The sequence below is a fragment of the Hippopotamus amphibius genome, chromosome 9, assembly GCF_030028045.1.
Source record: "Hippopotamus amphibius kiboko isolate mHipAmp2 chromosome 9, mHipAmp2.hap2, whole genome shotgun sequence".
Lineage (NCBI taxonomy): Eukaryota > Metazoa > Chordata > Mammalia > Artiodactyla > Hippopotamidae > Hippopotamus > Hippopotamus amphibius.
This window is the reverse complement of record NC_080194.1, coordinates 139260427-139286111: the sequence shown is the minus strand read 5'-3', so window position 1 is coordinate 139286111 and position 25685 is coordinate 139260427. Positions and strand designations below refer to the sequence as shown.

Here is a 25685-nt window from a genome sequence, read left to right as displayed (position 1 = left end):
GTCTTTTATGACCTTGACGCTTTGGAAGAATATTGGTCAGTTATTTTGTAAAATGTGCCTCGATTTCGGTTTGCTGATGTTTTCTCATCATCACACTGAGGTTAGGGCTTGGGGGAAGAATACTGTCCTATCAGGGGTGAATGATGTCGATTTGTCTCATTACTGGGGACGTTAACCTTGATCATGTGGTTCAGTGCTGTCAGCCGGGTTTCTCTACTGCAGGCTTACCATTTCTCCCTTTCTATAAGCCAGTTACTAAGTCCACCCCACACTTAAGGAGAGGGGAATTAAGTTCCACCTCCTGGAGGGAGGCGTGATTATGGTACCTCTTTAATCACAGAGACAGAAGCCCATCGCTCTTTCTGTGTTTTACAAAACTGATGAATGAGAACATTCGCCCAAATGCCTGCCATGTAAAAGGTAAATACAAAACCAATAGAATTATATTTACCATAATTTTTTCTAAAGTAGAGCTTTGTGATCCTCTTTTGTTTTTCCATTACATCTTTAGGCCATCTATTCTGTGAGGCCCAGCGGACGCTCTATTCAATGAATTACGTGGATAAGTGCTGGGAGATCTACGCAGTTTACTGCAGACCAAACGCAGCTCCTCCCCATGAGCTGACAATGAACATGAGACACTTCCTCTGGATGTTGAAGGTGACCACTCCTGGCTGATGTTGCTTTATATTTATAGGCGTTTTAATTTAAGAAAGGCAAAATATTCTAGCTATCACAAGCAAGGAACAAAGTGAAGGTCTGGGATAAATTTTCACAGCCACCAGCAGAAGAGAGTAATTCCAGTGGCCTGTGACAGTGGAAGGAAGGGAAATGGGAGCCTCTGCCCAATAGGCTTTCCAGGGAGGGGGAGGGGTATGGTCAGTGGGGCCTCCAGCATCTTTGTTGATGCACACCTTTCCTTTTAAAGGAAGATGGGGGATGGATGTCACTTAAAAAAAAACTACTGTTCATCAAAAAAGTAAAGTTATTAGTTTGATATGCAGTTTATTGTATTTCAATTGTATCTCAATAAAAGTTAAAAAAATTTATAAAAAATTTTTTAAAATTTAAAAAAAAGATTAAAAAAGTTATTAGTTTGGAAAATAGTGAGAACGTCTAATTTATACAATATTCTCATATTCTTGGTAGTTTTTCTTTCATGATACTTTTAATTTATACTTGTGGGAAGATAAAGGATAAAACTAAAATAATCGAATACTAACAGGGGATAGAGTGATTTTTAAAATTTAAGTGTCATATATATGTGAAACTGATTTTATAAATTTAAATGTGTATATACCAAAAAATCAATATCGATAGGAAAATAGTTTTTAAAAGTATATGATTTTTTTTGGATGCAGTATTATACACCTGTTTATTCACTTTTCTTCTTCTCTGTGGTCCCTTATTGAAGAAATGAGGCCATTTGTCCCTGTAGACTGATTGGTCAGATGTCTGGCTGCGTCCTCAGAGTTGATGACACGTGTTCCTTCCCCTCCCCCCCTCATTTCCATTAAAGTGGTCGTTAGTATTAGCTTGATTAGATTCAGGTTTTTTTCCTGACAAAGCTGCAGATGCTTCTGGCTAATTCCTGTTGTGTCCCATCAGAGATGCTCCCTTTTAGTGATGCTGAGATTGACCAGTGGGTCATACGGTGTCAGCAGGACCCTTCCATTACCATGTTCCCTGTAAACCTTTCACTAGTGGTTCGAGCAGCCCTGACGGTCATTGCTAACATCCACTATTTCCTCAAGGGTCCCACAATAGTAATTATCTAATTCTATCATTCCGTCTGCATTTGTTAGCTGTGAATCCTGTTTAAAGAATAACTCTACCTTATTGGCTATTTAATGACTCTGAAATACACAGGAAAGGAAGGATAAGTGCTCAATTTTTCCCTTTATTAATTTTCAGAATGAGTTGATATCCTGACAGTTCTTCAAAAGTGACTAATGAGCTTTTGAAAATATCATTATAACTCTGGATTTATACGTTTGATATGTTTCAACCCACTGCAGTCTTCTTTCCATCCCCACGGTCAAACTGTCCCATATTTGGCCAAGTGAGAATCTCTTCAGCTTGGCGCCTGCTAACTTGAATCCATAGATAATTGTTGTTCATCAGTTTTGAAAATTTTTCCACTATTCTTTAATCATTGGTTCAGAACCTCTGGGACTAGCTAAAATATTTTATACTTTATAATATGATGTCTTATCTCTTTTCTCTATTTTCTCTTTGTGTAGCTTCTTTCAGCATAATTATTTTGAGATTCATCCATCTTGTTGCATGTATAAGTAGTTCTTTGTTGTTGCTGAATAGTATTGCATTTGATGGACATATCATGATGATTTGTTTATCCATCCACCTGTCAAGGGACATTTGGGTTGTTTGTAGCTGTAGAATAAAGATAGTATGAACAGCTGCGTACATCTTTTTCTGTGGACAAGTTTTTCTCTGGGATAAATGCCCCAGATGACAATTATTGAGTTATATAGTATTTGTTTAATTAAAAAAAAAACTGCCAAACTATTTTTCACAGTGGCTGGATCACTTTATAGTCCCACCAGCAATATGTGCCAATATCTCTGTTTTAACTGGTATATTTGGACTATGTACATTTAATGTAATTGGTTTGTTAGGCATAAGTTTGCCATTTAATTTTTTGATTTTTGTTTGTTCTCTGTTTATGTTTTCCTTTTCCTGCATTCCCATGGGTTACTTAAACATTTTTTAGAATTTCATTTTGATTGATCTAATAGTAGTTTTATTTGAATATCTATAAATATATTAGACTTATCACAGCCTAATGGTGTCATCATTTGGCCAATTCAAGTGAAGTATAGAAACCTTACTTCCCTTTACATCTTTTTACCCCCTACCATTTATAATATAATTGATATTTCCTCTACCTACCTTTAGAACCACATCAGATAGTATGATAATTTTTGCTTTAACTGTTAAACATAATTGATAAAACTCAAGAGGAAAAGTACAAAGTATATTGTACTGACCCATATTTTTTGCTTACCATGTTTGTTCTTCCTGAAGTTCCTAGATTCCTTTCATTTCCTTTCTATTTAGAGAATCTCCTCCAGCCTTCCTTTTAAGGTAGGTCTGCTAGCAACAAATTCTTAGTTTGCCTTCATCTGAGAATGACTTGAATTCCCCTTCAGTCCTGAAGGATATTTTCTCTGGCTAGAGGATTCTGAGTCGATAGTCCTCTTTCAGCACTTGAAAAACGCTGTGCCACTTCCTTTTGGCTCCCATAGTTTCTGATGAGAAATCTGCTGTCATGAGAATTTTTTCCACTATAGGAAGGTGTCATTTAACTACCACTTCTTTCAAGATTTTTCTTTTTGTCTTAATTATCAGAATTTTGATGTGTGTCTTAGTGTGCATTTCTTTGGGTTTATCTTGTGTGGGATTCACTCAAATTGTTAGATCTGTAGGTTTATGTTTCTACCAAGTTTAAGAAGTTTTCAGCCATTATTTATTCATGTACTTTTTCAACCCACCCTTCTTTTTCCTTTCCTTCTGTGACTCTGATAACATGAATGTTAGATCTTTTGTTATAGGCCCATGGGTCCTAGAGTCTCTGTTTAATTTTTTCAGTCTATTTTCTCTCTGTTGTTCCGATTGGATAATTTGTTATTCCATTTTGAAGTTCACTGATTCTTCTCTTTCTTTATGCTGTTAAGCCCACCTATTGAGCTTTAAAATTTAATTATTATAGTTTCCAGTTCTAAAATTTCCATTTAGTGCTTTATTTCTTCCATTCATTTGCTGAAACATTTCCCCCATTTGTTTCAAGCATGTTTGTAATGACTCACTTAAGCATTTTAATTAAAATCTTTGTTGGTTAATTCTGTGTTCTCTGTCATCTTGATGTTGGCATATGTTGATTGCCTTTGTTCATTTGGTTTGAGATCTTCCTGGTTCTTGGCATGATGAGTCAGTGGCTTTCCACTGAAATGTGAACATTTGAGTATGTTATGTTATGAGACTCTGATTTATTTAAAACCTGTTTTTGCTGGCTTCTGATGAAGTCCAATTATCTATTTTTTCTTTTGCATTTGTGCTTTTGGTGTTAAGTCTGATTCCATTGTCAAGCCAAGATCATTAAGATTAACCTCTATGTTGTCTTATGAGTTTTATCTCTTACTTTTAGGTCTTTAGATCCATTTTGAATTGATTTTTGTACAATATATGGTATGAGGTAGGGGGTCCAACAGTTCTTTTGTGCGTGGATACCCAGTTGTCCTAGCACCATTTGTTGAAAAGACTGTTCTTCCCTCTATTTATTGGTCTTGGCATTCTTATCAAAAATCAGTTGGCCATAGATGTATGGCTTTATTTCTGGACTCTCAATTGTATTTCATTTATGTCTATGTTTATCCTCTTAGCAGTGCCACACTGTCTTGATTACTGTTGCTTCTCCATCATTTTGATGTAATTTTTTTTCCTTGCTGAAATATCTTGCAATCTACATTTATCCTTGTTCTGAAGTTTCACAGTGGTATAGCTCTGGTATTTGTCTTTTTATGTCTGTTACATTGGAAACCTATGTCCTTCAGTCTTGCAAAAAGCTCTTGAATTGCTGCTTCAGATTTCCTTCCTTCCATTTGCTCTATCCTTTTTCTGCAGCATGAGTGTCAAACCTCCTGGGCCAATTTCATTTTATTTCAGTCTTTTCTCTCTGATCATCCATATCTTTGTCATTTTTTGTTCTCCTTTAGGAGAGATTTCCTGTGTCATCTTTTCCCTTCTGTTTGAATCACATTTCTAATCCTTTGTCCCTTTTTAAAGCATGGATGCAATCTCTCTTTTTCCACTGAAGAACTGAATTTGGGGTGGGAGAGCTAAGTGGAATTTTTTTTCTTGGCATTTTACATTGCCTCTGTTCCTTCCAAATTCTGATCTCCCTTCCCCCACCCCTGTTGGTTTTATTCTCTGGCTTTTATATTAAGTCTTTTCCCATAGTATGTGGTGAGCCTTGGCTGTTCACTCATAGATAAGACTGTGGCACTCTAAGGCTGATTGGAAGCTCTCATGGATGAATGACAGTTGTCAAAGATTAGGTTTCATTGTGGAGTAACCAAGCCAGGAAATGGCCCCACTTCTCCCCTTTCTCTCCTCCCCACCAGCCTACTGTTTTTTTGTTTTTTTGGTTGGTTTTTTTTTTTTTTTTTTGGCTGTGCCTTGTGACATGTGAGATCTTAGTTCCCTGACCAGGGATCAAACCTGTGCCCCCTGCATTGGCAGCGCAGTCTTAACCACTGGACCACTAGGGAAGTCCCTCCACCAGCCTACTGTTGATAGAGCTTTTCTTTTTTTGTTGGATGTTTGATTTTCCAAGGGAGGATTTCTCCTAACTCCTGCCTGGGGGATATGAACTTGGCTTTTCTAGTTCTCAGAATAGAGTCAGTATGGAGGGTCAGTATGGAGGGAGGGCCCTACCAAGATGCACTGTTCCCTATCCTTGTTTTCAGCAGGACTCTGACTGTAGGAGAGCCAAATGTGCTCTAATTCAGTTTCTCCAGCAAGTCCACCTTCTGTTTTCAGTGTAGATGTGCAAAAGGTCTTCACCTAGACTTTCTGCGGGTCTTCCTGTGTCCAGCTCACCTGTGGCATGGCTTTCAGAGATGTCTCTTTCCTGAGTTCCTGGAATGGACTTGCCTCTTGACTCCTGAGCTCTCTGCTCTTGGTTCAGCTAAGCCCACCAGGAGAACTGTGTTGATAGCTTGCATCTGGAGCATCTACTCTCCCATTCTCTCTGTTCTATGTTTATGCCTCTAAGAAAGTCTTCATGGTTGCCTTAGAGGGATTAGGGAAGGAGTAGAGAGGTAAATACCAATGTCAATCCAGAACGCTTCTCAAAATTACCAGTTTTTAAGATACTCATTTCTAGAATATCTCCTTAAAGTGCTGTATTGATATAAATTAACCTTAAAATATATAGCTGTTTGTAATTATTGGCCATTATGGTTTGATTGGTTGTTTCTTTTACAGAGCTTTAAAATAATAAATAAAGAATTAACAGCAAGCAAATTTGTGGAGGTCATAGCAGAGGATAATCCTTTCATGCACGATGGAATTGACAGCAACTTTGAACTTGAGGTTTGTAAAGAGGTGTCACGAATGGTACAGATCCAACTCAGGCTGTTTGTTTTGCCTTGGATCCCACGATTGGATTGGCATTGATGGTGCCAGCACAGCCACCTCTCTGAGTCCACGTCTGACCACTGAGTCACACCTACTTAGTTAGCTCTTCCCTGAATATGCCCACCACACTCCTTCCTTAGAACATGTGTACGTGCTACCTGGCCCCCACCTTTTTTTTTGGCTTATAGAACACACATCTTGTCTGTAGTTTTGAAGGCTGGCAGTCAGAAATCAAAGTGTGGGTGGAATTGGCTCTTTCTGAGGGCTGTGGGGAAGCGGCTGCTCCAGGCCTCTCTCCTGGGCTCGCAGTGGCTGTCCCACCCCCCAGCCCTGTGTCTCTTCACATTGTTTTCTCTCCACGTTTCTCTCTGTGGGTCCAAATTTCCCTCTACTTATAAGGGCAGCCGCCATACTGAACTAGGGCCCACCCTAGTGGCCTCACTTTAGCTCGATTATCTGTAAATCTGAGGATACTGAGGGTTGGGACCCCAGCTCTTTTTTGGGAGGCACAGTTCAAACCGTAACAGTCTTCCCTTTGCAACCCCTCCCCCCATTCATACCCTCCTTATGTACAAAATACGTTCACCCTGCCCCAGCATCTCCAGAGGGCTTAGCCATGCCAGCACCAACTCTCACAGGAGCCTCTTCTCTGGTTGTTCAAGAAAGAAGAAAATACTTCTGAAAGTGACTGTCCTCAATTAGCTAATATAAAATGTTTCCCTCAAATAGAAAAAGGACTTACAAACCTAAGGAGAGAACATACATCCTCACAGATTTTTTTTTATTAAGCTCTTTATTGGAATATAATTGCTTTACATTCTTGTACCAGCTTTTGAGGTACACCAAAGTGAATCAGCTGTATTTATACATATATCCCCATATCCCCTCCCTCCCGCAACTCCCTCCCACTCTCCCTGTCCTGGGCCTCTAAGGCATCACCCATCATCTAGTTGATCTCCCTGTGTTATACAGCAACTTCCCACTAGCTATCTATTTTACAGTTGGTAGTGTATATATGTCTATGCTACTCTCTCACTTCGTCCCAGCTTCCCCTTCTCCTCCCACCCCCCGCAACCCCGTGTCCTCCAGTCCACTCTCTACATCTGCATTCTATTCTTGCCCTGTCACTGGGTTCATCAGTACCATTTTTTTTTTTAGATTCCGTATATATGAGTTAGCATGCAGTATTTTTCTCTTTCTGGCTTACTTCACTCTGTATGACAGATTCGAGGTCTATCCACCTCACTACATATAGCTCCATTTCATTCCTTTTTATGGCTGAGTAATATTCCATTGTATATATATGCCACATCTTTATCCATTCATCTGTTGATGGGCATTTAGGTTGCTTCCATGTCCTGGCTATTGTAAATAGTGCTGCAATGAACATTATGGTACATGTTTCTTTTTGGATTATGGTTTTCTCAGGGTATATGCCCAGGAGTGGGATTACTGGATCATATGGTAGTTCCATTTTTAGTTTTTTAAGGAACCTCCAAACTGTTTTCCATAGTGGCTATACCAACTTACAGTCCCACCAACAGTGCAGGAGAGCTCCCTTTTCCCCACACCCTCTCCAACATTTGTTGTTTCTAGATTTTTTGATGATGGCCATTCTGACCGGAGTGAGGTAATACCTCATTGTGGCTTTGACTTGCATTTCTCTAATGATTAATGATGTTGAGCATCTTTTCATGTGTGTGTTGGCCATCTGTATGTCTTCTTTGGAGAAATGTCTATTTAGGTCTTCCACCCATTTGTGGATTGGGTTATTTGCTTTTTTGGTATTAAGATGCATAAGCTGCTTGTATATTTTGGAGATTAATCCTTTGTTCATTGCTTCGTTGGCAAGTATTTTCTCCCATTCTGAGGGTTGTCTTGTCTTGTTTATGGTTTCTTTCGCTGTGCAAAAGTTTTTAAGTTTCATGAGGTCCCATTTGTTTATTCTCGATTTTATTTCCATTATTCTAGGAGGTGGGTCAAAAAGGATCTTGCTTTGATGTATGTCGTAGAGTGTTTTGCCTGTGGTTTCCTCTAGGAGTTTTATAGTGTCTGGCCTTACATTTAGGTCTTTAATCCATTTTTAGTTTATTTTTGTGTGTGATGTTAGGAAGTGTTCTAATTTCATTCTTTTACATGTAGCTGTCCAATTGTCCCAGCACCCCTTATTGAAGAGGCTTTTTTTCCATTGTATATTCTTGCCTCCTTTGTCAAAGATAAGGTGCCCATATGTGCTTGGGTTTACCTCCTCACAGATCTTTTAAATGCTGTAGTTTTTATTGTAAACAGGTGCCACAACACCCAAGTGTTGAATGAGGTGGAACTTTCTGGAGAACAGAGATAGACACCTGGGAGAACCTCTGGTCCACCTCGAGGTGTTTCAGGATGAATAAGACTCTTTATATTTTCTTATGTTTCAGCTGGTTTTCCTGGAATTCTTTGAAGCTCTGTTAAGCTTCGCACTCATCTCTGTTACTGACCAATCGACTAAATTCTCTTTAAATGTTCCAAATGATGACTTGTCTGGAAACAAAGCTGGAAGCACTTATACAATGATAAATCAGGTAACAATACCTTGGAATTTACAGAGTAAGGAACGGTTTTATTCTGGAATGGTTATACCATCATCAAAACTATGTTGGTGGGCTTTTGTGACCCTTCAGGAAATAACTTAATTTAAGATTTCTTTTCATATTTGGAAAGGAGTGTGTCATCCTTTTTCTAAGTTAGGGAAAATGTATTTTCTGGTCATGACCCGTGATGGTGGAGATACATAATGAGTGTTGGAGCGCCTGCCAACATGCTGGGGGCTCCCCTGGCTGGACCACAGGGCTCACAGCATCTTAGGTGTTTTGTTATGAAATGTCTCATCCCGTGACCTAGTGTTTACAGGAGTGGATCACCCATCCCAGAGCAGAGATGCCAAGGAACAGCTCCTGAGCGCGTGCGGGATGCTGGGTGAGTCCCAGAGGACAGGACCTGCTCATGGGCCTAGACTCTGGGCTTCACACCGAGGCCTCAGGGGAGGAGGGACGTGGTCCACTGACTGAAAGGTCTTGCCACTGGGTCCGTTCGCACGTGGGGGTTTCAGGGTAGTGAGCCAGAAGGGTTTCTGATCGTTGAGTCCTGCATTTGGAGCTACAAGGGCGTGTTGGGGGCCAGTGGAAGTGGAGAACACTCAGGGAGCCCTCTCGTGGTTGGTCATCTAAGGGATGCCTCTGACCGTGAGTCCCGGGACATGCCTGGGACCCTCATGCAGGGAGAGCTTCACGTTCAACTTCAGCAGCTCACAGTCTACCTATCAGCCAGATACGCCCCCTCCAGGCCACCTGGGAGCCCAGTCACAGGCTGTAGGCTGGGTCCAGGGCTCTGCTGTGAAGGGAGTGGAATGTCCACCTTAAACTCATCCTTGACTTCGTGGATGGCAGCACCACGGGCTCCAGTGACCACACGCAAACACGCTGGCCAAGGGGACATCCTCAGAGACCATCCGATCAAGTTCACATCTGGTTTTCAGTCTGGCATCCCATCCATCAAGAGAAACAAGTCCTGCTGTAACCATACAACAGAGAACAAGCCAGCGGTGGAGTAACTCATGACACATGCCAACAGCATGGCAAATTAAAATGATCACGCCGGGTGGAAGGAGCCAGACTAGATGGGTCACATACCGCTGTGATTCCGATGGTATAAAATTCTAGGAGGGGACTTCCTAGGTGGCGCAGTGGTAAAGAATCTGCCTGCCAATGCAGGGGACACGGGTTCGAGCCCTGCCCTGGGAAGATTCCACATGCCACGGAGCAACTAGGCCCGTGTGCCACAACTATTGAGCCTGTGCTCTAGAGCCCGTGAGCCACAACTACTGAGCCCATGTGCTGCAACTATTGAAGCTCACACGCCTAGGGCCCGTGCTCCACAACAAGAGAAGCCACTACAATGAGAAGCCTGTGCACTACAATGAAGAGTGGCCCCCGCTCGCAGCAACTAGAGAAAGCCCGTGTGCAGCAACGAAGACCCAATGCAGCCAATAAATAAATAAATTGATTAAAAAAAAAAATTCTAGGAGGGGCCAGGTGATCTGCAGTGACAGAAAGCAGGTCAGTCGCTGCCCAAGGATGAGGGAAGAGGGATGGTCACCCCTGGGGCCCAGGAAACCTGGGGTGATGGATGCGCCCATGGTCTGAGGTGATGGTTTCACAGGTGTAGACGTGTCAGAACTCACCATCATAGTACATTTTATGTACAGGTAATTGTAAGTCAGTTATACCGCCTTAAGATCGTGTGCACGGGTGTGTCTCCATGGAGACCAGAAATCCTCCACATGTTTGTCGTTGGTTAGAACACCCAGAACCAGAGTCCCAGCGCCATAACAAGCCAGGAGTCTGAGGCGCAGTACGGCAGCACCAAGTCCTCTTCAAGCAAGTTAGGAGTCCTGCTGGACGTGAGCAAGATACGGAAATCAGAGGTTTGTATTACAGCTGGCCATGAACGCTTCCCCGGCAGTGGTACCCACCACTGTTGTGCACCCGCTATGTGGTGAGGGCTCTTCTGGTGCCAGGGGTCTAGCAGGAAAGGAAAGCCCATCCTCTCGTGGGTGTCATGTTCTGGGGAAGAGAGGGACGTGGTGACACGGGAAGGACATGAAGAACAAATGGCAACAGGGTACTTACCAGGTGCCACGCACTTGCCAGGCGTCTGCTCATTTAACGCCCAGGTGACCTGTAGGTGTTTTATCAGCTCCAGGACGGAACTGAGGCACAGAGAGCTCGAGTGCCTTGCCCACCGTCACAGGGCTGGTGAGCAGTGGAGCTGGGGGCTTGCACGCAGGCAGTGCAACTCAGGATTGACCCCCGTTACTGCAGCACTGTACGTCTTTACACTTGGGAGGTGTTGTCCCAGTGATGTGACGGAAAGCGAGGCTAGTGGTGGAGACTGAGTGACAGGGTGGGGGGCAAGGGAAGGTCTTTGGATACAGCGACAGTTGAGCACAGCTGGGTAGTCAGCTGGCAGGAGTCTGTCCTGTGCGGGGCCCTGAGGCAGAGCACATCCCGGGTGTTGGAAAGGAAGCCCGGGGTGGGGGGGGGGGCAGCCCAGAACAGGGGGGTCAGTAGGCTCAATGGCTTTGCTGTTGACAAACCCATAAGGAAGCTCTTGGAATTTTCTGCAGGTATTTTGAGACTGTGGAGTCTGAGAGGGAAAGACAAAGCAGAGATACTTGTAAGGTTGTTTTGGCCTGAACAACTGGAAGGACAGAGCTGCCGTTTATCATGAAAGGGAGGAGATGCGTTCAGGGGGCAAAATTAAGGAGCTGGGTTTGGACATGTCAGACTTAAGGTGCCTGATGAGACATCCAAGCGGTGACAGCAAGTGGCAGCTGGAGACAAAGTCTGGGGTTCAAGGGTGAGATCTACTGGAGACAGAAATGTGGGCGTGAACAGCATGTACATGGTAATGAAAGCCACTAAGAGATTGACTAATAAGTACTTTCCCAACAGATCCAGGGAGCATTTTCTAATCTTTGGTTTCTTGAGGGAAGCCTTTCAACAGATACAATAGATCTGTTATTCATTTCCTTACTACGACAAACCTGCAGGTTAAAAAGTCAAATTTTACGCAGGTTAAAAATAGTCAAAATAGCATAAAGATAATGCCTTCATTAATACTTTTCTAATTATTTATAATGTAGAAAATTAGTTTTAGTCCATAATGATACAGAAGTCATATTTTGCTTTATGATTTCTTCTTTTTTTTTTTCTTTACATAAAAGCCCAAGATCAAGAAGTCTCTAAGTGATGGAAAAACTTCCAAAATGAATTTTAAATCCCCAGGAAAAGGGCTAACCTTTCTTTTATCTCAAAATGGTGAGTATTTTAATTCTAGAACTTTGGTATTGGCAAACTGTTGCTTATAAATGATACAACATAAAAATGGACAGCCATCTTTCAAAATAGAATTAGGCTGGGAAAGCTGCTTCTAAGTCTGCCCCCTGGCTTAACAGAGTTCCCTTTCAAGGCACTAATCTTTTTCTCTGTATTTTTCCCCCCAGTTTTATTGAGATGTAATTGACATACAGTGCTGTATACATTTAAGGCATACAGCATCATGACTTGACTTACACGTATTGTGAAAAGGTGACCACAATATGTTAACATCCATCATCTCATAAATACAAAAAAAAAAAAATTTCTTCTTATGATGAGAACTCTTAGGATTTACTCTCTTAACAACGTGCATAGATCTCATTCTGCAGTGTTAGCTACAGTCATCGTGTTGTGTGTTACATCCCTGGTACTTATTTATCTTATAACTGGAAGTTTGTACCTTTTGACCACCTTCATCCAATCTCCCCCATCTCCCTCCTCTGGTAACCACATATATCTCTTTTTCTATGTTTGCATTTTTTAAAAATAGATTCTACTTATAAGTGAGATCATACAATATTTGTATTTCTGTGACTTATTTCACTTAGCATAATGCCCTCAAGGTCGATCCATATTGTTGTAAGTGGAGGATTTCCTCTTTTTATGGCTGAATACTATTCCGTTGTGTATATACACCTCTTCTTTATTCATTCATCTGTTGAGGGGCACTTAGGTTGTTTCCTGTCTTGGCTGTTGTAAATAGTGCTGCTGTGAACACCAGGGTGCAGCTATCTCTTCGATGTAGTGTTTTCATTCCCTTTGGAAATATTCCCAGAAGTGGAATTGCTGGATCATATGGTAATTGTTTTTATTTTTTGAGGAAACCCATACTGTTTTCCATAGTAGCTGCTCCAATTTACATTCCCACCAACAGTGTACAAGGGTCCCGTTTTCCCACATCCTTAGCAGCAGCTCTTGTCTTGGTTTTTTAATTAATTTTTTGGGGGGTCTTTGTTGCTGTGCATGGGCTTTCTCTAGTTGTGGTGAGTGGGGGCTTCTCTTGCTGTGGAGCATGGGCTCTAGGCACACGGGCTCAGTAGTTGTGGCTCGCGGGCTCTAGAGCACAGGCTCAGTAGTCATGATGCACGGGCTTAGTTGCTCCACGGCATGTGGGATCTTCCTGGACCAGGGATCAAACCTGTATACCCTGCATTGGTAGGCGGATTCCTAACCACTGTGCCACCAGGGAAGTCCCTCTCTTGTCTTTTTGAAGCAAGCCATTCTAACAGGTGTGAGGTGATATCTCACTGTGATGGTTTTTTTTTTTTTTTTTTGGCCTTGTCTCGTGGCTTGTGGGATTTTAGTTCCCCAACTAGGGACTGAGTCCTAACCTCTGGACCACCAGGGAAGCCCCTCTCCTTGTGGTTTTGATTTGCATTTCCCTGATGATTAGTGATGTTGAACACCTTTTCTCGTACCTCGCTGTCCCAAGGTCAGTGCTAAAGCTGGAGTGTGTGGTCCCTCCGTGGCCCACAGATTTGGGCCAGCTTTCTGTGTGTGCTCACTAGTCACGTGCCAAAGCTCACCCTCACCACCACCACCAGGAGTGCACACAGTGAGGCCACAGGGTGGAGGTGTGTGTGGGTGAGGAGCCTGGAGCGCTGGGGGTGCCTGTGGGCCACCTGGTGTCCCTGACCTTCTCCATGGATTTGCCTTCTCTGGACATTTCCTATAAATGGAATCCTATTCTTTTGCATCTGCATCTTTCACTTACAGTTATTTGGGGATTCACTCATGTTGTAGCATGTGTTAGCATTTTGTTCCTTTGTATTGCTGAGCAGTGTTGTGCTGTGTGGATACACCACATTTTATCTACTCATCAGCTGATGAACAGTTGGGTGGTTTCCATTTCCGGCCTCAGGAATAATGCTGCTGTGAACACTGGTGTGCAAGCTGTTGTGGGTATGTTTTCTTTCTTTTTTTTTTGTCAGAAAATTAATTTAATAGTTACAAAACATTTTTTTTCTTTTTTACGAAATCAGTACAAAATAGCAGTTGATTTTTCCATAATTATCAGAATTATTTATACTTGAGGTCTTGGCTAAGTGGCGCTGAAATCAACAAAAGGTCTTGTGGACTGCCGGCTCAGAAATCTTCCTGGGAGGCCCACCGGGCTGACATCTGTCATGCTTAACTCTTATGAGATGACCCGGTCCTTTTTCAAAAAAGTATCTTTGTATTGATTCTTTGGAGGCTTGAAGTGAGCTGGGCAGCGATCACTACCCAGCTTCCAGCTCCCGCCGTTTACCACCCTTCAGCACTCAGTTCTGACTGCATCCATTTCGACTCTGTCTGTTCTCTTCTGAGTTGCCTTAATAACGTTAAATCGTCCGTATTCTTTTCTCTCTCTTCTTGGAGCTGCTGTACTACGGATGAGGTTTGAGCGATACAGTTTTTTATGACTCTGTCCCTGCTGGCATGGGCCGCCATCAGAGACTCATAAAGTTGTTCACAGGTTTGACTGGCATCCGTTTCCCCTGCAGAGGAAGCTGTTGGAACCGTAGTGTTTAACTCATGTACTAGTCTGTCATCAATCATCCTCATCACCTTGAGTAATTCACCCATGACTGAAATCAACTTCTTCATTTCTTTCGTCCATTTGGATTTTTTTTGGGTCATATTAAAAATGACAGCTTTTAATCTGAAAATTGGCAGGAGTGTGATTTGTATACATTATTTAATCATATGATTGTGAATAAGTTCTAGGTACAACTTATTCTTTTTTATTAAATTATAGTTGATTTACAATATTACATTTCAAACATACAATGTAATGATCCAGTATTTTTACAGATTATACTAAATTTAAAATCATTATAAAATATTGGCTATACTCCCTATGCTATATCATTCATTAGTTAAACATTTATTGTGATCAAAGTATCACACGATCATTTTAGAAAAATTAGAAAAAAAGCAAAGAAAATAGAATCATTCATAGTTAACCATTATTAATAAGATGTGCCTTTAGTTTTTTCTATACATATCTGAAAATATTTTTATAAAATTGAGGTATTATATAACATTTAAAAGTTCTACTTTATGAAATTTATACCATGAGCATTTTGCCCTTATCACTTTGAAGACATTTTTTAATAGGTGCATAAATATTCTATTCTGGGAGGTATCACAACTTATGTGACCACTTCCCCCACAATTAACAGTTAGGTGTTTCTAATTATAATAACCATTTAGGCCATTCAGTTTATGTCTGCAGCCTAGATTCTATTCCTATCAGGCTATTAATCTTTAATTAGTAATTTAATGCCCTTTTGTAGAACCCAATCTAGAAGTAAAACAGCTTGTAGAAGGTTCATAATTTTTTTTTTTAGAACTTTTACTGAGATAGAGTTAACATACAATAAACTGCATATATTTAGAGTGTACTATTTAGTATCCCAATCTCCCAATTCATCCCCCCCAACCCTCCCTGCTTTTCCCACTTGGTGTCCATATGTTTGTTCTCTACATCTGTGTCTCTGTTTCTGCCTTGCAAACTGGTTGATTTGTACTGTTTTTCTATAGTCCACATATGTGTTAATATACGATATTTGTTTTTCTCTTTCTGACTCACTTCACTCTGTATGACAGTCTCTAGGTCCATCCATATCTCTACAAATGCCCCAGTTTCATTGCTTTTTACAGCTGAGTAATATTCCATTGCATATATGTACCACATCTTCTTTATCCATTCATCTGTTGATGGCCATTTAGGTTGCTTCCATGTCCTGGCTATTGTAAATAGTGCTGCAATGAACATTGGAGTGCATGTGTCTTTTTGAATTATGGTGTTCTCTGGGTATATGCCCAGCAGTGGGATTGCTGGGTCATATGGTAGTTCTATTCTTAGTTTTGCAAGGAACCTCCATAGTTCTCCATAGTGGCTGTATCAATTTACATTCCCAAAAGCAGTGCAAGAGTGTTCCCTTTTCTCCACACCCTCTCCAGAATTTACTGTTTGTTGATTTTCTGATGATGCCCATTCTAACTGGTGTGAGGTGATACCTCATTGTCGTTTTGATTTGCATTTCTCTAAGAATTAGTGACGTTGAGCAGCTTTTCATGTGCCTCTTGGACATCTGTATGTCTTCTTTGGAGAAATGCCCATTTAGGTCTTCTGCCCATTTTTTGATTGGGTTGTTTGTTTTTTTGATGTTGAGCTGGATAAACTGTTTATATATTTTGGAGATTAATCCTTTGTTGATTCGTTTGCAAATATTTTCTCCCATTCTGAGGGTTGTCTTTTTGTCTTGCTTATACTTTCCTTTGCTGTGCAGAAGCTTTGACATTTCATTAGGTCCCACTTATTTAGTTTTGTTTTTATTTCCATTACTCTAAGGGGTGGATCAAAATAGATCTTGCTGTTATTTACATTAAAGAGTGTTCTTCCTATGTTTTCCTCCAGCAGTTTTATAGTGTCTGGCCTTACATTTAGGTCTTTAATCCATCTGGAGTTTATTTTTGTGTATGGTGTTAAAGAGTGTTCTAAATTCATTCCTTTAGATGTAGCTGTCCAGTTTTCCCAGCACCACTTATTGAAGAGGCTGCCTTTTCTCCATTGTATATACTTGCCTCCTTTGTCATAGATTAGTTGACCGTAGTTTATCTCTGGGCTTTCTGTCCTGTTCCATTGATCTATATTTCTGTTTTTGTGCCAGTACCATACTGTCTTGATCACTGTAGCCTTGTAGTGTAGCCTGAAATCAGGAAGCCTGATTCCACCAACTCTGTCTTTCCTTCTCAAGATTGCTTTGGGTATTTGGGATCTTTTGCGTTTCCATACAAATCGTAAAATTTCTTGTTCTAGTTCTGTGAAAAATGCCATTGGTAATTTGATTGGGATTGCATTGAATCTGTAAATTGCTTTGGGTAGTACAGTCATTTTTCACAATGTTGATTCTTCCAATCCAAGAACGTGGTATGTCCCTCCATCTGTTTGTGTCATTTTGGATTTCTTTCATGAATGTCTTATAGTTTTCTGAGGACAGGTCTTTTATCTCCTTGGTTAGGTTTATTCCTAGGTATTTTATTCTTTTTGTTGCAGTGGTGAATGGGATTGTTTCTTTAATTTCTCTTTCTGATCTTTCCTTGTTAGTGTATAGAAATGCAAGAGATTTCTGTGTGTTAATTTTGTATCCTGCAACTTTACCGAATTCATTGATTAGCTCAAGTAGTTTTCTGGTGGCATCTTTAGGATTTTCTATGTATAGTATCATGTCATCTGCAAACAGTGACAGTTTTACTTCTTCTTTTCCAATTTGGATTCCTTTTATTTCTTTTTCTTCTCTGATTGCTGTGGCAAGGACTTCCAAAACTATGTTGAAAAGTAGTGGCGAGAGTGGACATCCCTGTCTTGTTCCTGATCTTAGAGGGAATGCTTCCAGTTTTTCACCACTGAGAATGTTTGCTGTGGGTTTGTCACATATGGCCTTTATTATGTTGAGGTAGGTTCCCTCTATACCCACCTTCTGGAGAGTTTTTATCATAAATGGTGTTGAATTTTGTCAAAAGCTTTTTCTGCATCTGTTGAGATGATCATGTGGTTTTCATCCTTCAATTTGTTAATTTGGTGTATCACATTGATTGATTTGCATATATTGAAGAATCCTTGCATTCCAGGGATAAACCCCACCTGATCATGGTGTATGATCCTTTTCAAGTGTTGTTGGATTCTGTTGGCTAGTATTTTGTTGGGGATTTTTGCATCTCAATTCATCAGTGATATTGGTCTGTAATTTTCTTTTTTTGTGACATCTTTGTCTGGTTTTGGTATCAGGGTGATGGTGGCCTCATAAAATGAGTTTGGGAGTGTTCCTTCCTCTGCAATGTTTTGGAAGCGTTAGAGAAGGAGGGGTGTTAGCTCTTCTCTAAATGTTTGATAAAACTCACCTGTGAATCCATCTGGTCCTGGACTTTTGTTTGTTGGGAGATTTTTAATCAGTTTCAATTTCATTACTTGTGATTGGTCTGTTCATATTTTCTATGTCTTCCTGATTCAGTCTTGGAAGGTTATCCCTTTCTAAGAATCTGTCCATTTCATCCAGGTTGTCCATTTTGTTGGCATATAGTTGCTTGTAGTAATCTCTTATGGTGCTTTTTATTTCTGCAGTGTCTGTTGTAACTTCTCCTGTTTCCTTTCTAATTTTATTGATTTGAGTCCACTCCCTCTTTTTCTTGATGAGTCTTGCTAGAGGTTTATCGATTTTATTTATCTTCTCAAAGAAGCAGCTTTTAGTTTTATTGATTTTTGCTATTGTTTTCTTTGTTTCTATTTCATTTATTTCTGCTCTGATCTTTATGATTTCTCTGCATCTACTAACTTTGGGTTTTGTTTGCTCTTCTTTCTCTAGCTTCTTTAGGTGTAAGGTTAGATTGTGTATCTGGGATTTTTCTTGTTTCTTGAGGTAGGACTGTATCGCTATAAACTTCCCTCTTAGAACTGCCTTTGCTGCATCCCACAGGTTTTGGATCATTGTGTTTTCATTGTCATTTGTCTCTAGGTATTTTCTGATTTCCTCTTTGATTTCTTCTGTGATCTGTTGGTTACTTAGTAGCATATTGTTTAGCCTCCATGTGTTTTTGTTTTTTACAGTTTTTTTTCCTGTAATTGATTTCTAATCTCATAGTGTTGTGGTCAGAAAAGATGCTTGATACTATTTCAATTTTCTTGAATCTACCAATGCTTGATTTTTATGACCCAAAATGTGATCTATCCCAGAGAATGTTCCATGTGCACTTGAGAAGAATGTGTAGTCTGCTGTTTTTGGATGTAATGTCCTATAGATAGCTATTAAATCAAGCTGGTTTATTGTGTCATTTAAAGCTCATGTTTCCTTATTAATTTTCTGTGTGGATGATCTGTCCATTGGTGTAAGTGGGGTGTTAAAGTCCCCCACTATGACTGTGTTACTGTCGATTTCCTCTTTCATAGTTGTTAGCATTTGCCTTATGTATTGAGGTGCTCCTATATTGGGTGCATATATATTTATAATTGTTATCTCTTCTTCTTGGGTTGATCCCTCGATCTTTATGTAGTGTCCTTTCTTGTCTCTTGTAACATTTTTTATTTTAAAGTCTATTTTATCTGATATGAGTATTGCTACTCCAGCTTTCTTTTGATTTCCATTTGCATGGAATATCTTTTTCTATCCCCTCACTTTCAGTCTGTATATGTGCCTAGGTCTGAAGTGGGTCTCTTGGAGACAGCATATATATGGGTCTTGTTTTTGTATCCATTCAGCCAGTCTGTGTCTTTTGGTTGGGGCATTTAGTCTATTTACATTCAAGGTAATTATTGATATATATGTTCCTATTACCATTTTCTTAATGGTTTTGTTTTTGTTTCTGTAGGTCCTTTTCTTCTCTTATGTTTCCCACTTAGAGAAGTTCCTTTAGCATTTGTTGTAGGGCTGGTTTGGTGGTGCTGGATTCTCTTAGCTGTTGCTTGTCTGTAAAGCTTTTGATTTCTCCATCGAATCTGAATGAGATCCTTGCTGGCTAGAGTATTCTTGGCTGTAGGGTCTTCCCTTTCATCACTTGAAATATATCATGCCACTCCCTTCTGGCTTGTAGAGTTTCTGCTGAGAAATCAGCTGTTAACCTTATGGGAGTTCCCTTGTATGTTATTTGTTGTTTTTCCCTTGTTGCTTTTAATAACATTTCTCTGTCTTTAATTTTTGTCAATTTGACTACTATATGTCTTGGCATGTTTCTCCTTGGGTTTATCCTGCTTGGGACTCTCTGCACTTCCTGGACTTGGGTAGCTATTTCCTTTCCCATGTTAGGGAAGTTTTCAACTATAATCTCTTCCAGTATTTTCTCAGGTCCTTTCTCTCTCTCTTCTCCTTCTGGGACCTCTATAATGTGAATGTTGGTGCATTTAACATTGTCCTAGAGGTCTCTTAGGCTGTCTTCAGTTCTTTTCATTCTTCTTTCTTTATTCTTTTCCACATCAGTGATTATCACTATTCTGTCTTCCAGCTCACTTATTCGCCCTTCTGCCTCAATTAATCTGCTGTTGGTTCCTTCTAGTGTATTTTTCATTTCAGTTACTGTGTAGCATATCTCTGTTTGTTTGTTCTTTATTTCTTCTAGGTCTTTGGTAAACTTTTCTTGCAACTTTTCGATCTTTGCATCCAGTCTTTTTTGAAAGTCTTGGATCATCTTCACCATCATTATTCTGAATTCTTTTTCCGGAAGAGTGCCTATCTCCTCCTCATTTAGTTGTTTTTCTGGTGTTTTATCTTGTCCCTTCATCTGGTACAAAGTCTTTTGCCTTTTCATTTTCTCTTTCTGTGGCTGTGATTTTCAGTTCCACAAGATGAAATACTGCTGATACTGCTTGATTTTGCTGTCTGCCCTCTTGTGGAGGAAGCTATCTAGGAGGCTCATGGGTGCTTCCTGATGGGAGGGACTGATGGTGGGTTGGGCTGGGTGTGCGGCCACTCAGTAAAACTTTAATTTAGTGGGTGGAGCTCAGTGACACTTTAATCTGCTTGTCTGCCAATGGGTGGGGCTGTGTTCACACCTTGTTGGTTGTTTGGCCTGAGGCTACCTAGCACTGGAGGTTACAGGCTCTTTGGTGGGGCTAATGGTGGACTCTGGGAGGGCTCACACCAATGAGCACTTCCCAGAACCCCTGCTGCCAGTGCCCCTGCCTCCTCGGTGAGCCATAGCTGCCCCCCACCTCTGCAGGCAGCCCTCCAACACCAGCAGGTAGGTCTGATTCAGTCTCCTGTGGGGTCACTGCTCCTTCCCCCTGGGTCCTGGTGAGCACATTTTTTTGTGTGCCCTCCAAAAGTGGAGTCTCTGTTTCCCCCAGTCCTGTGGAGGTCCTGCAATCAAATCCAGCTGGCTTTCAAAGTCTGATTCTCTGGGGACTCCTCCTCCTGTTGCTGGACCCCCAGTTTAGGAAGCCTGACATGGGGCTCAGAACCCTCCCTTTAGTGGGTGGACTTCTGCGGTATAACTCTTCTCCAGCTTGTGAGTCACCCATCCAGCATTTATGAGATTTCATTTCAATGTGATTGTGCCCCTCCTACCGTCTCGTTGCGGCTTCTCCTTTGTCTCTGGATGTGGGGTGTTTTTTTTTTTTTTTTTTTTTGATGAGTTCCAGTGTCTTTCTGTCGATGATCGTTCAGCAGTTAGTTGTAATTCCGGTGCTCTTGCAAGAGGGAGTGAGCACATGTCCGCCTACTCTGCCATCTTGATTCCTCTCCTGAACTCCACGAACTCCTCACAGTTCACACCGCCACTGGGTGCCCGTGGGTATATTTTCATTTCTCTTAGTCCTTGTAAAATCATGCACTGGCAGGACTTCCCTGGCAGTCCAGTGGGTAAGACTGCGCTCCCAATGCAGGGGCCCCAGGTTTGATCCCTGGTTGGGGAACTATATCCCACATGCATGCCACAACTAAGCATCCACATGCTGCAACTAAGAGTCCATGTGCCACAACAAAGACCCAGCATAGCGTAAATAAGTAAATAAATAATTTTTTAAAATTCTGGCATTGGCATCAAGGCTCTCCCTATTAGTCTTCCACTCTGGACCCTTCACAGTGGCTCCTGGGATGGAGGGTGATATAGGTCACAGAATCCTACATTTCCAGAGTACCTGTGCCCATACTCCTCTCCCATCCCCGACATCAAACAGTGGGGCAGCCTAAGTATAGACACAGTCAAAAAACAATTGCCATCTTGAAAGATCCCCAGTATTACTGATATTAAAGAACTATCCAAAGCATTATCTTCCTGGAATCAACTATATTAAATACATTCCAAAGTGCATATCTGCTGGCCTTAGTAGACGTGAAGCAACTCCTTACCAAGTCAATAATTTTATCTACCTTCTTATTCAGTTCAGAGTTAAAATCCTTCTTAAAATTTTCTTGGAATTCCCTGGTGGTCCAGTGGTTAGGACTCTGCGCTTTCACTGCCGCGGGTGAGGATTTGATCCCTGATCGGGGAACTAAGATCCTGCAAGCTGCATGGCCCGGCCAAACAAAACAAACTAAAATAAAGTGTTCTTAATGACAACTGCCTTTAAAGACAATGTATGCAAAAGCCAAGAGTTTTTTTTCTTTCTCTGAAACACGGGAACGTTGTAAATTTTCTAAGATTTTAATTTTAGAACACCAAAATATTGAAGCTATTTAGAAAAAAATACAGGTACCAGGAGGCCTGAAGGAAGTGCTGACAAGCAAAGCTGTGGTCGCTGATGCCAGCCTTGTTCCGGGCGGTCTCTGCAGCATCTGCAGTTACCTGAACTCTCACGAGCCCACCAGGAGCACAGCGTCACCCACCTATGGGGGATGGGGACACTCAGCCCGGCACAGGAAGTGACAGAATTGGGGAACAGGGACACAGACCCCACAGTTACTGCAAGATCATATTAATGCTCATTTTAATCAAACTTTCTTGCAGAGAAAAAAGAAAAATCCAAGGATGGGCAAAAGGAAAAATTCAACACGTGGATCAGTAATGTGTACGTCTTTTTCGTGAACACTCTCTTCCAAGCACACAAACATGAAGAAAACCTCAAGAAGAAGATAAAGGAAAACAGGCTACATGATGAAGTGATGGCCCATCAGAGGAAGATGGAAAACGAGGAGCTGGAAGCCAGGTAACTTGGTAAAACCCTGTGGCGCCATCCCTCCCTCCTGGGCTCTCGGTGGTCTTTATTTCCTGTCCTCTGTAGCTTCCAGAAGCTTCTGGACCAAACACTTTCGCTAAAAGCCTACAGCTTCTGAAAGGCGGCAGGTCCTCACGTGGTTCTGTCCTGGTTGTCCAGGGTGGCAGTGACGCCTGTGTCCCCAGGCATCCACAAGGAGGCAGCGTGACGTAGATCCAGACCACCCGGGTTCACATCCCAGCCCCACCACTTACAACGCCTGGGTGACTTTGGGCGAGGTCTGTCCCTGTGGCCTGTTTCCGCACCTGTGAGATGGAGGTGATACCTCATGGGGCTTTGTGAGGACTGTGTGAGCTAGCATTTGTGAGGCATCGAGGGCAACGCCTGATGCGTGGTGAGTACCCGGTGAAGGCCGCACGCTTACCTTTCTAGAACCACTGTCCAGCTCAGTTCCATGCAGACAGGTCAGTCCTGAGTGCAAACGCCTGCCCTCTGTAAAGGACATCTCAAGTCCATTGAGCTGCGGAAGAGAGCATTAGACTTAAGGAAGACGGCTACGACGGTATTTTAAAAGGCTACCCTTACTTGCTAAGTTGCTTCAGAGACAAGCGCTTCACAAGTCACCTTAGATGTGTAAAAACTTTGTCTTGAACTGTCTAGCTCTGGCATCACTTTTTATTTCAGGCAAAGTGATGGCAATTTAGTGCTGTTCACAAAAACTGCTGAGATCCAGGAATGGACTACCTTACACCACATACAGCATAAAAGCCGGTTTTGAAATTTCAAAGAAAAAAAAAAAAAGATACCTTCTTGTGTTTGCTTCTTGTTAGGCTGAACAGCTTGAGAGAGGAAGAGGCCAAAAGACAAGACTATGAGATCGACATCACTGTGATCAAGGAACCGGTGGACGCCCCATCCTCAAATTTCACGCCGAGCCCCCCGAAAGAGGACACAGTGGTGTCCCAGTCCAGCAAATCCATGGCAAGTAAGAAAAAGAAAAAGTAGACATCAGTGGCTTTGTAAACGAGCCACAAGAACAAGCAGGTGTGAAAGGAGTTTAGACCCAGACTGTAACAAATTTCCTACCCAATAAAATTATTTGTGTTTTACTTCTCCTCTAAGTGTTTCTTGAAATACCACTACCTGGGCCCACTGGGTTTCAGGTTTCTTATATGGTTGGATCACCGAAATGCCTGCGTTCTTACAACTGAGCTGAATGAAAATACACATGGGTGGGTATTAAATGAGTGTATTCATTATGTTTTTTTTTTTCAAATCAAAGTATAGCACTGGTGATTAAATTTAGAATCTGATAAAACCAGTCACACCAGTGGGGAGTGGATGAAGTTTAAACATTTCTTTAGGCCTCCCTCCCCCGAGCCTGGCACGCCTCCTTTGCCCCTTGTGTCCATATCCTACCTGTCCTTCACGTGCTGCCTCTTCGATGGCCTCTTCCCCGGTCCTTTCCCATCCATTCCCACAGCATCGTAAACAGCACTGCACAGACAAAAGGCTGAACAACAAAGGAGAGCGAGCCAGGTGTGCAGCTGGCAGTTAAGTGAATACTTTTAAATCTCTGTTAGGAAAATGTCACAGCTAATAGTTGTGTTAAATATAGGAGTAACCACCAAAAGAATAAAAACACAATCTAAAGCTTCCAAACTAGCAAAAAGGAAGGAAACTATCATCCAACATGAAGCCAGAAAAGAAGGAAAACAGAATGGGAATGGAAAACATGAAAGGCGGTAGGGAGAGTACAAATACACCTGTCATCACAGCCTCCCTGGTGGCACAGTGGTTAAGACTCTGTGCTCCCAGTGCAGGGGGCGTGGGTTTGATCCCTGGTCAGGGAACTACATCCTGAATGCCGCAACTTAGGGTCTGCACGCCACAACTGAAAGATCCTGTGTGCCGCAACTAAGACCCAGGCAGCCAAGTAAATAAATACATATTTTTAAAAAAACAAAAACAAATATACCCATCATCACCAAGCAAACAGGTTAACTCACCTCTTTCTCTCCTTCAAAATCCCGGAAATAATTAGATTGGATTTAAAAAAAAAAGTTCACGTCAATGTTACTTTTTACAAGACAAACATCTTAAACAAAACCAAACAGAAAGGATGAAAATAAAGGTATGGAAAAAAGATGTTCCAGGACAGTCTAATCAAGATGACTGGAATAGCAAGCAAGATCAAGACTAGACAGAACAGGGCTTCCCTGGTGGCGCAGTGGTTAAGAATCTGCCTGCCAATGCAGGGGACACGGGTTTGATCCCTGGTCCAGGAAGATCCCACATGCTGCGGAGCAACTAAGTTTGTGTGCCACAACTACTGAGCCTGTGCTTTAGAGCCTGCAAGCCACAACTACTGAAGCCCACATGTCTAGAGCCCATGCTCCACAACAAAGAAGTCACCACAATAAGAAGCCCCTGTTCGCCACATCTAGAGAAAGCCCACACGCAGCAATAAGGACCCAACACAGGCAAAAATAATTTCAAAAAAAGACAAAGCAGAATTTAAAGCAAACATCTGCATGATACAGATAAAAATAAAGATAACAATAGAAGGACCAACAACTGAAAAGATGCATCACTCACGTGCATCCTCACACTAGCCTTGCAAGAGCTGAGAGAATTACAGGGAAGACTACATCCAGGGTGGAAAAAACTGATCAGGACACAGTAAGGATGGAGATAATGTAAGCAATCACACTACAGACCTGGAACTAACACACCACGAGGCAACAGATATGAACACTGACAAAAACACTACTTTTTAGGCTGAAAACTGCAACAATTTTAAAGATTACATCAGAGACCATGATCTGTTTTTGCGGCAATCACTAAGTCAGCAATAAACACACAATAAAGAAAGGCTAAGATCACTGGAAACTAAAACATACCATCTTAAGTAACTCACGGGGTAAGAGGAAATCATAGTGGAGATTGTCAGTTACCGGGTGAGAATGAAA

At 41.6% G+C, this 25685-nt stretch overlaps 2 protein-coding genes across 3 annotated transcripts in view; one reads left to right on the top strand and one right to left on the bottom strand.

Annotated features, from left to right (window-relative positions):
• Positions 1 to 23769, top strand: part of LOC130829023 (radial spoke head 10 homolog B) — a 46790-nt gene extending 23021 nt beyond the window's left edge. Inside the window, exons 13-20 of one of the 2 annotated variants that reach the window (XM_057695131.1) lie at positions 341 to 420; positions 512 to 660; positions 6010 to 6117; positions 8583 to 8726; positions 10502 to 10627; positions 11930 to 12023; positions 22506 to 22704; positions 23544 to 23769. In XM_057695131.1, the coding sequence (XP_057551114.1) occupies positions 341 to 420; positions 512 to 660; positions 6010 to 6117; positions 8583 to 8726; positions 10502 to 10627; positions 11930 to 12023; positions 22506 to 22704; positions 23544 to 23718 (1075 nt within the window). In that variant the 3' untranslated portion in view covers positions 23719 to 23769. The remainder of the gene's footprint in view (positions 1 to 340; positions 421 to 511; positions 661 to 6009; positions 6118 to 8582; positions 8727 to 10501; positions 10628 to 11929; positions 12024 to 22505; positions 22705 to 23543) is intronic. The other variant, XM_057695132.1, reaches the window with a different exon arrangement.
• Positions 14219 to 14661, bottom strand: LOC130829024 (protein MIX23-like). The gene has a single exon (XM_057695133.1). It carries the CDS (start codon positions 14646 to 14648, stop codon positions 14328 to 14330), a length of 321 nt encoding a protein of 106 aa, XP_057551116.1. The 5' UTR covers positions 14649 to 14661; the 3' UTR covers positions 14219 to 14327.
• Positions 23770 to 25685: the final 1916 nt, after the last annotated feature.

What these genes read in the sequence shown, in the direction of transcription:
- LOC130829024 (XM_057695133.1), bottom strand. Translation starts at nt 14,648, where the DNA reads ATGGGTGAATTACTCAAGGTGATGAGGATGATTGATGACAGACTAGTA.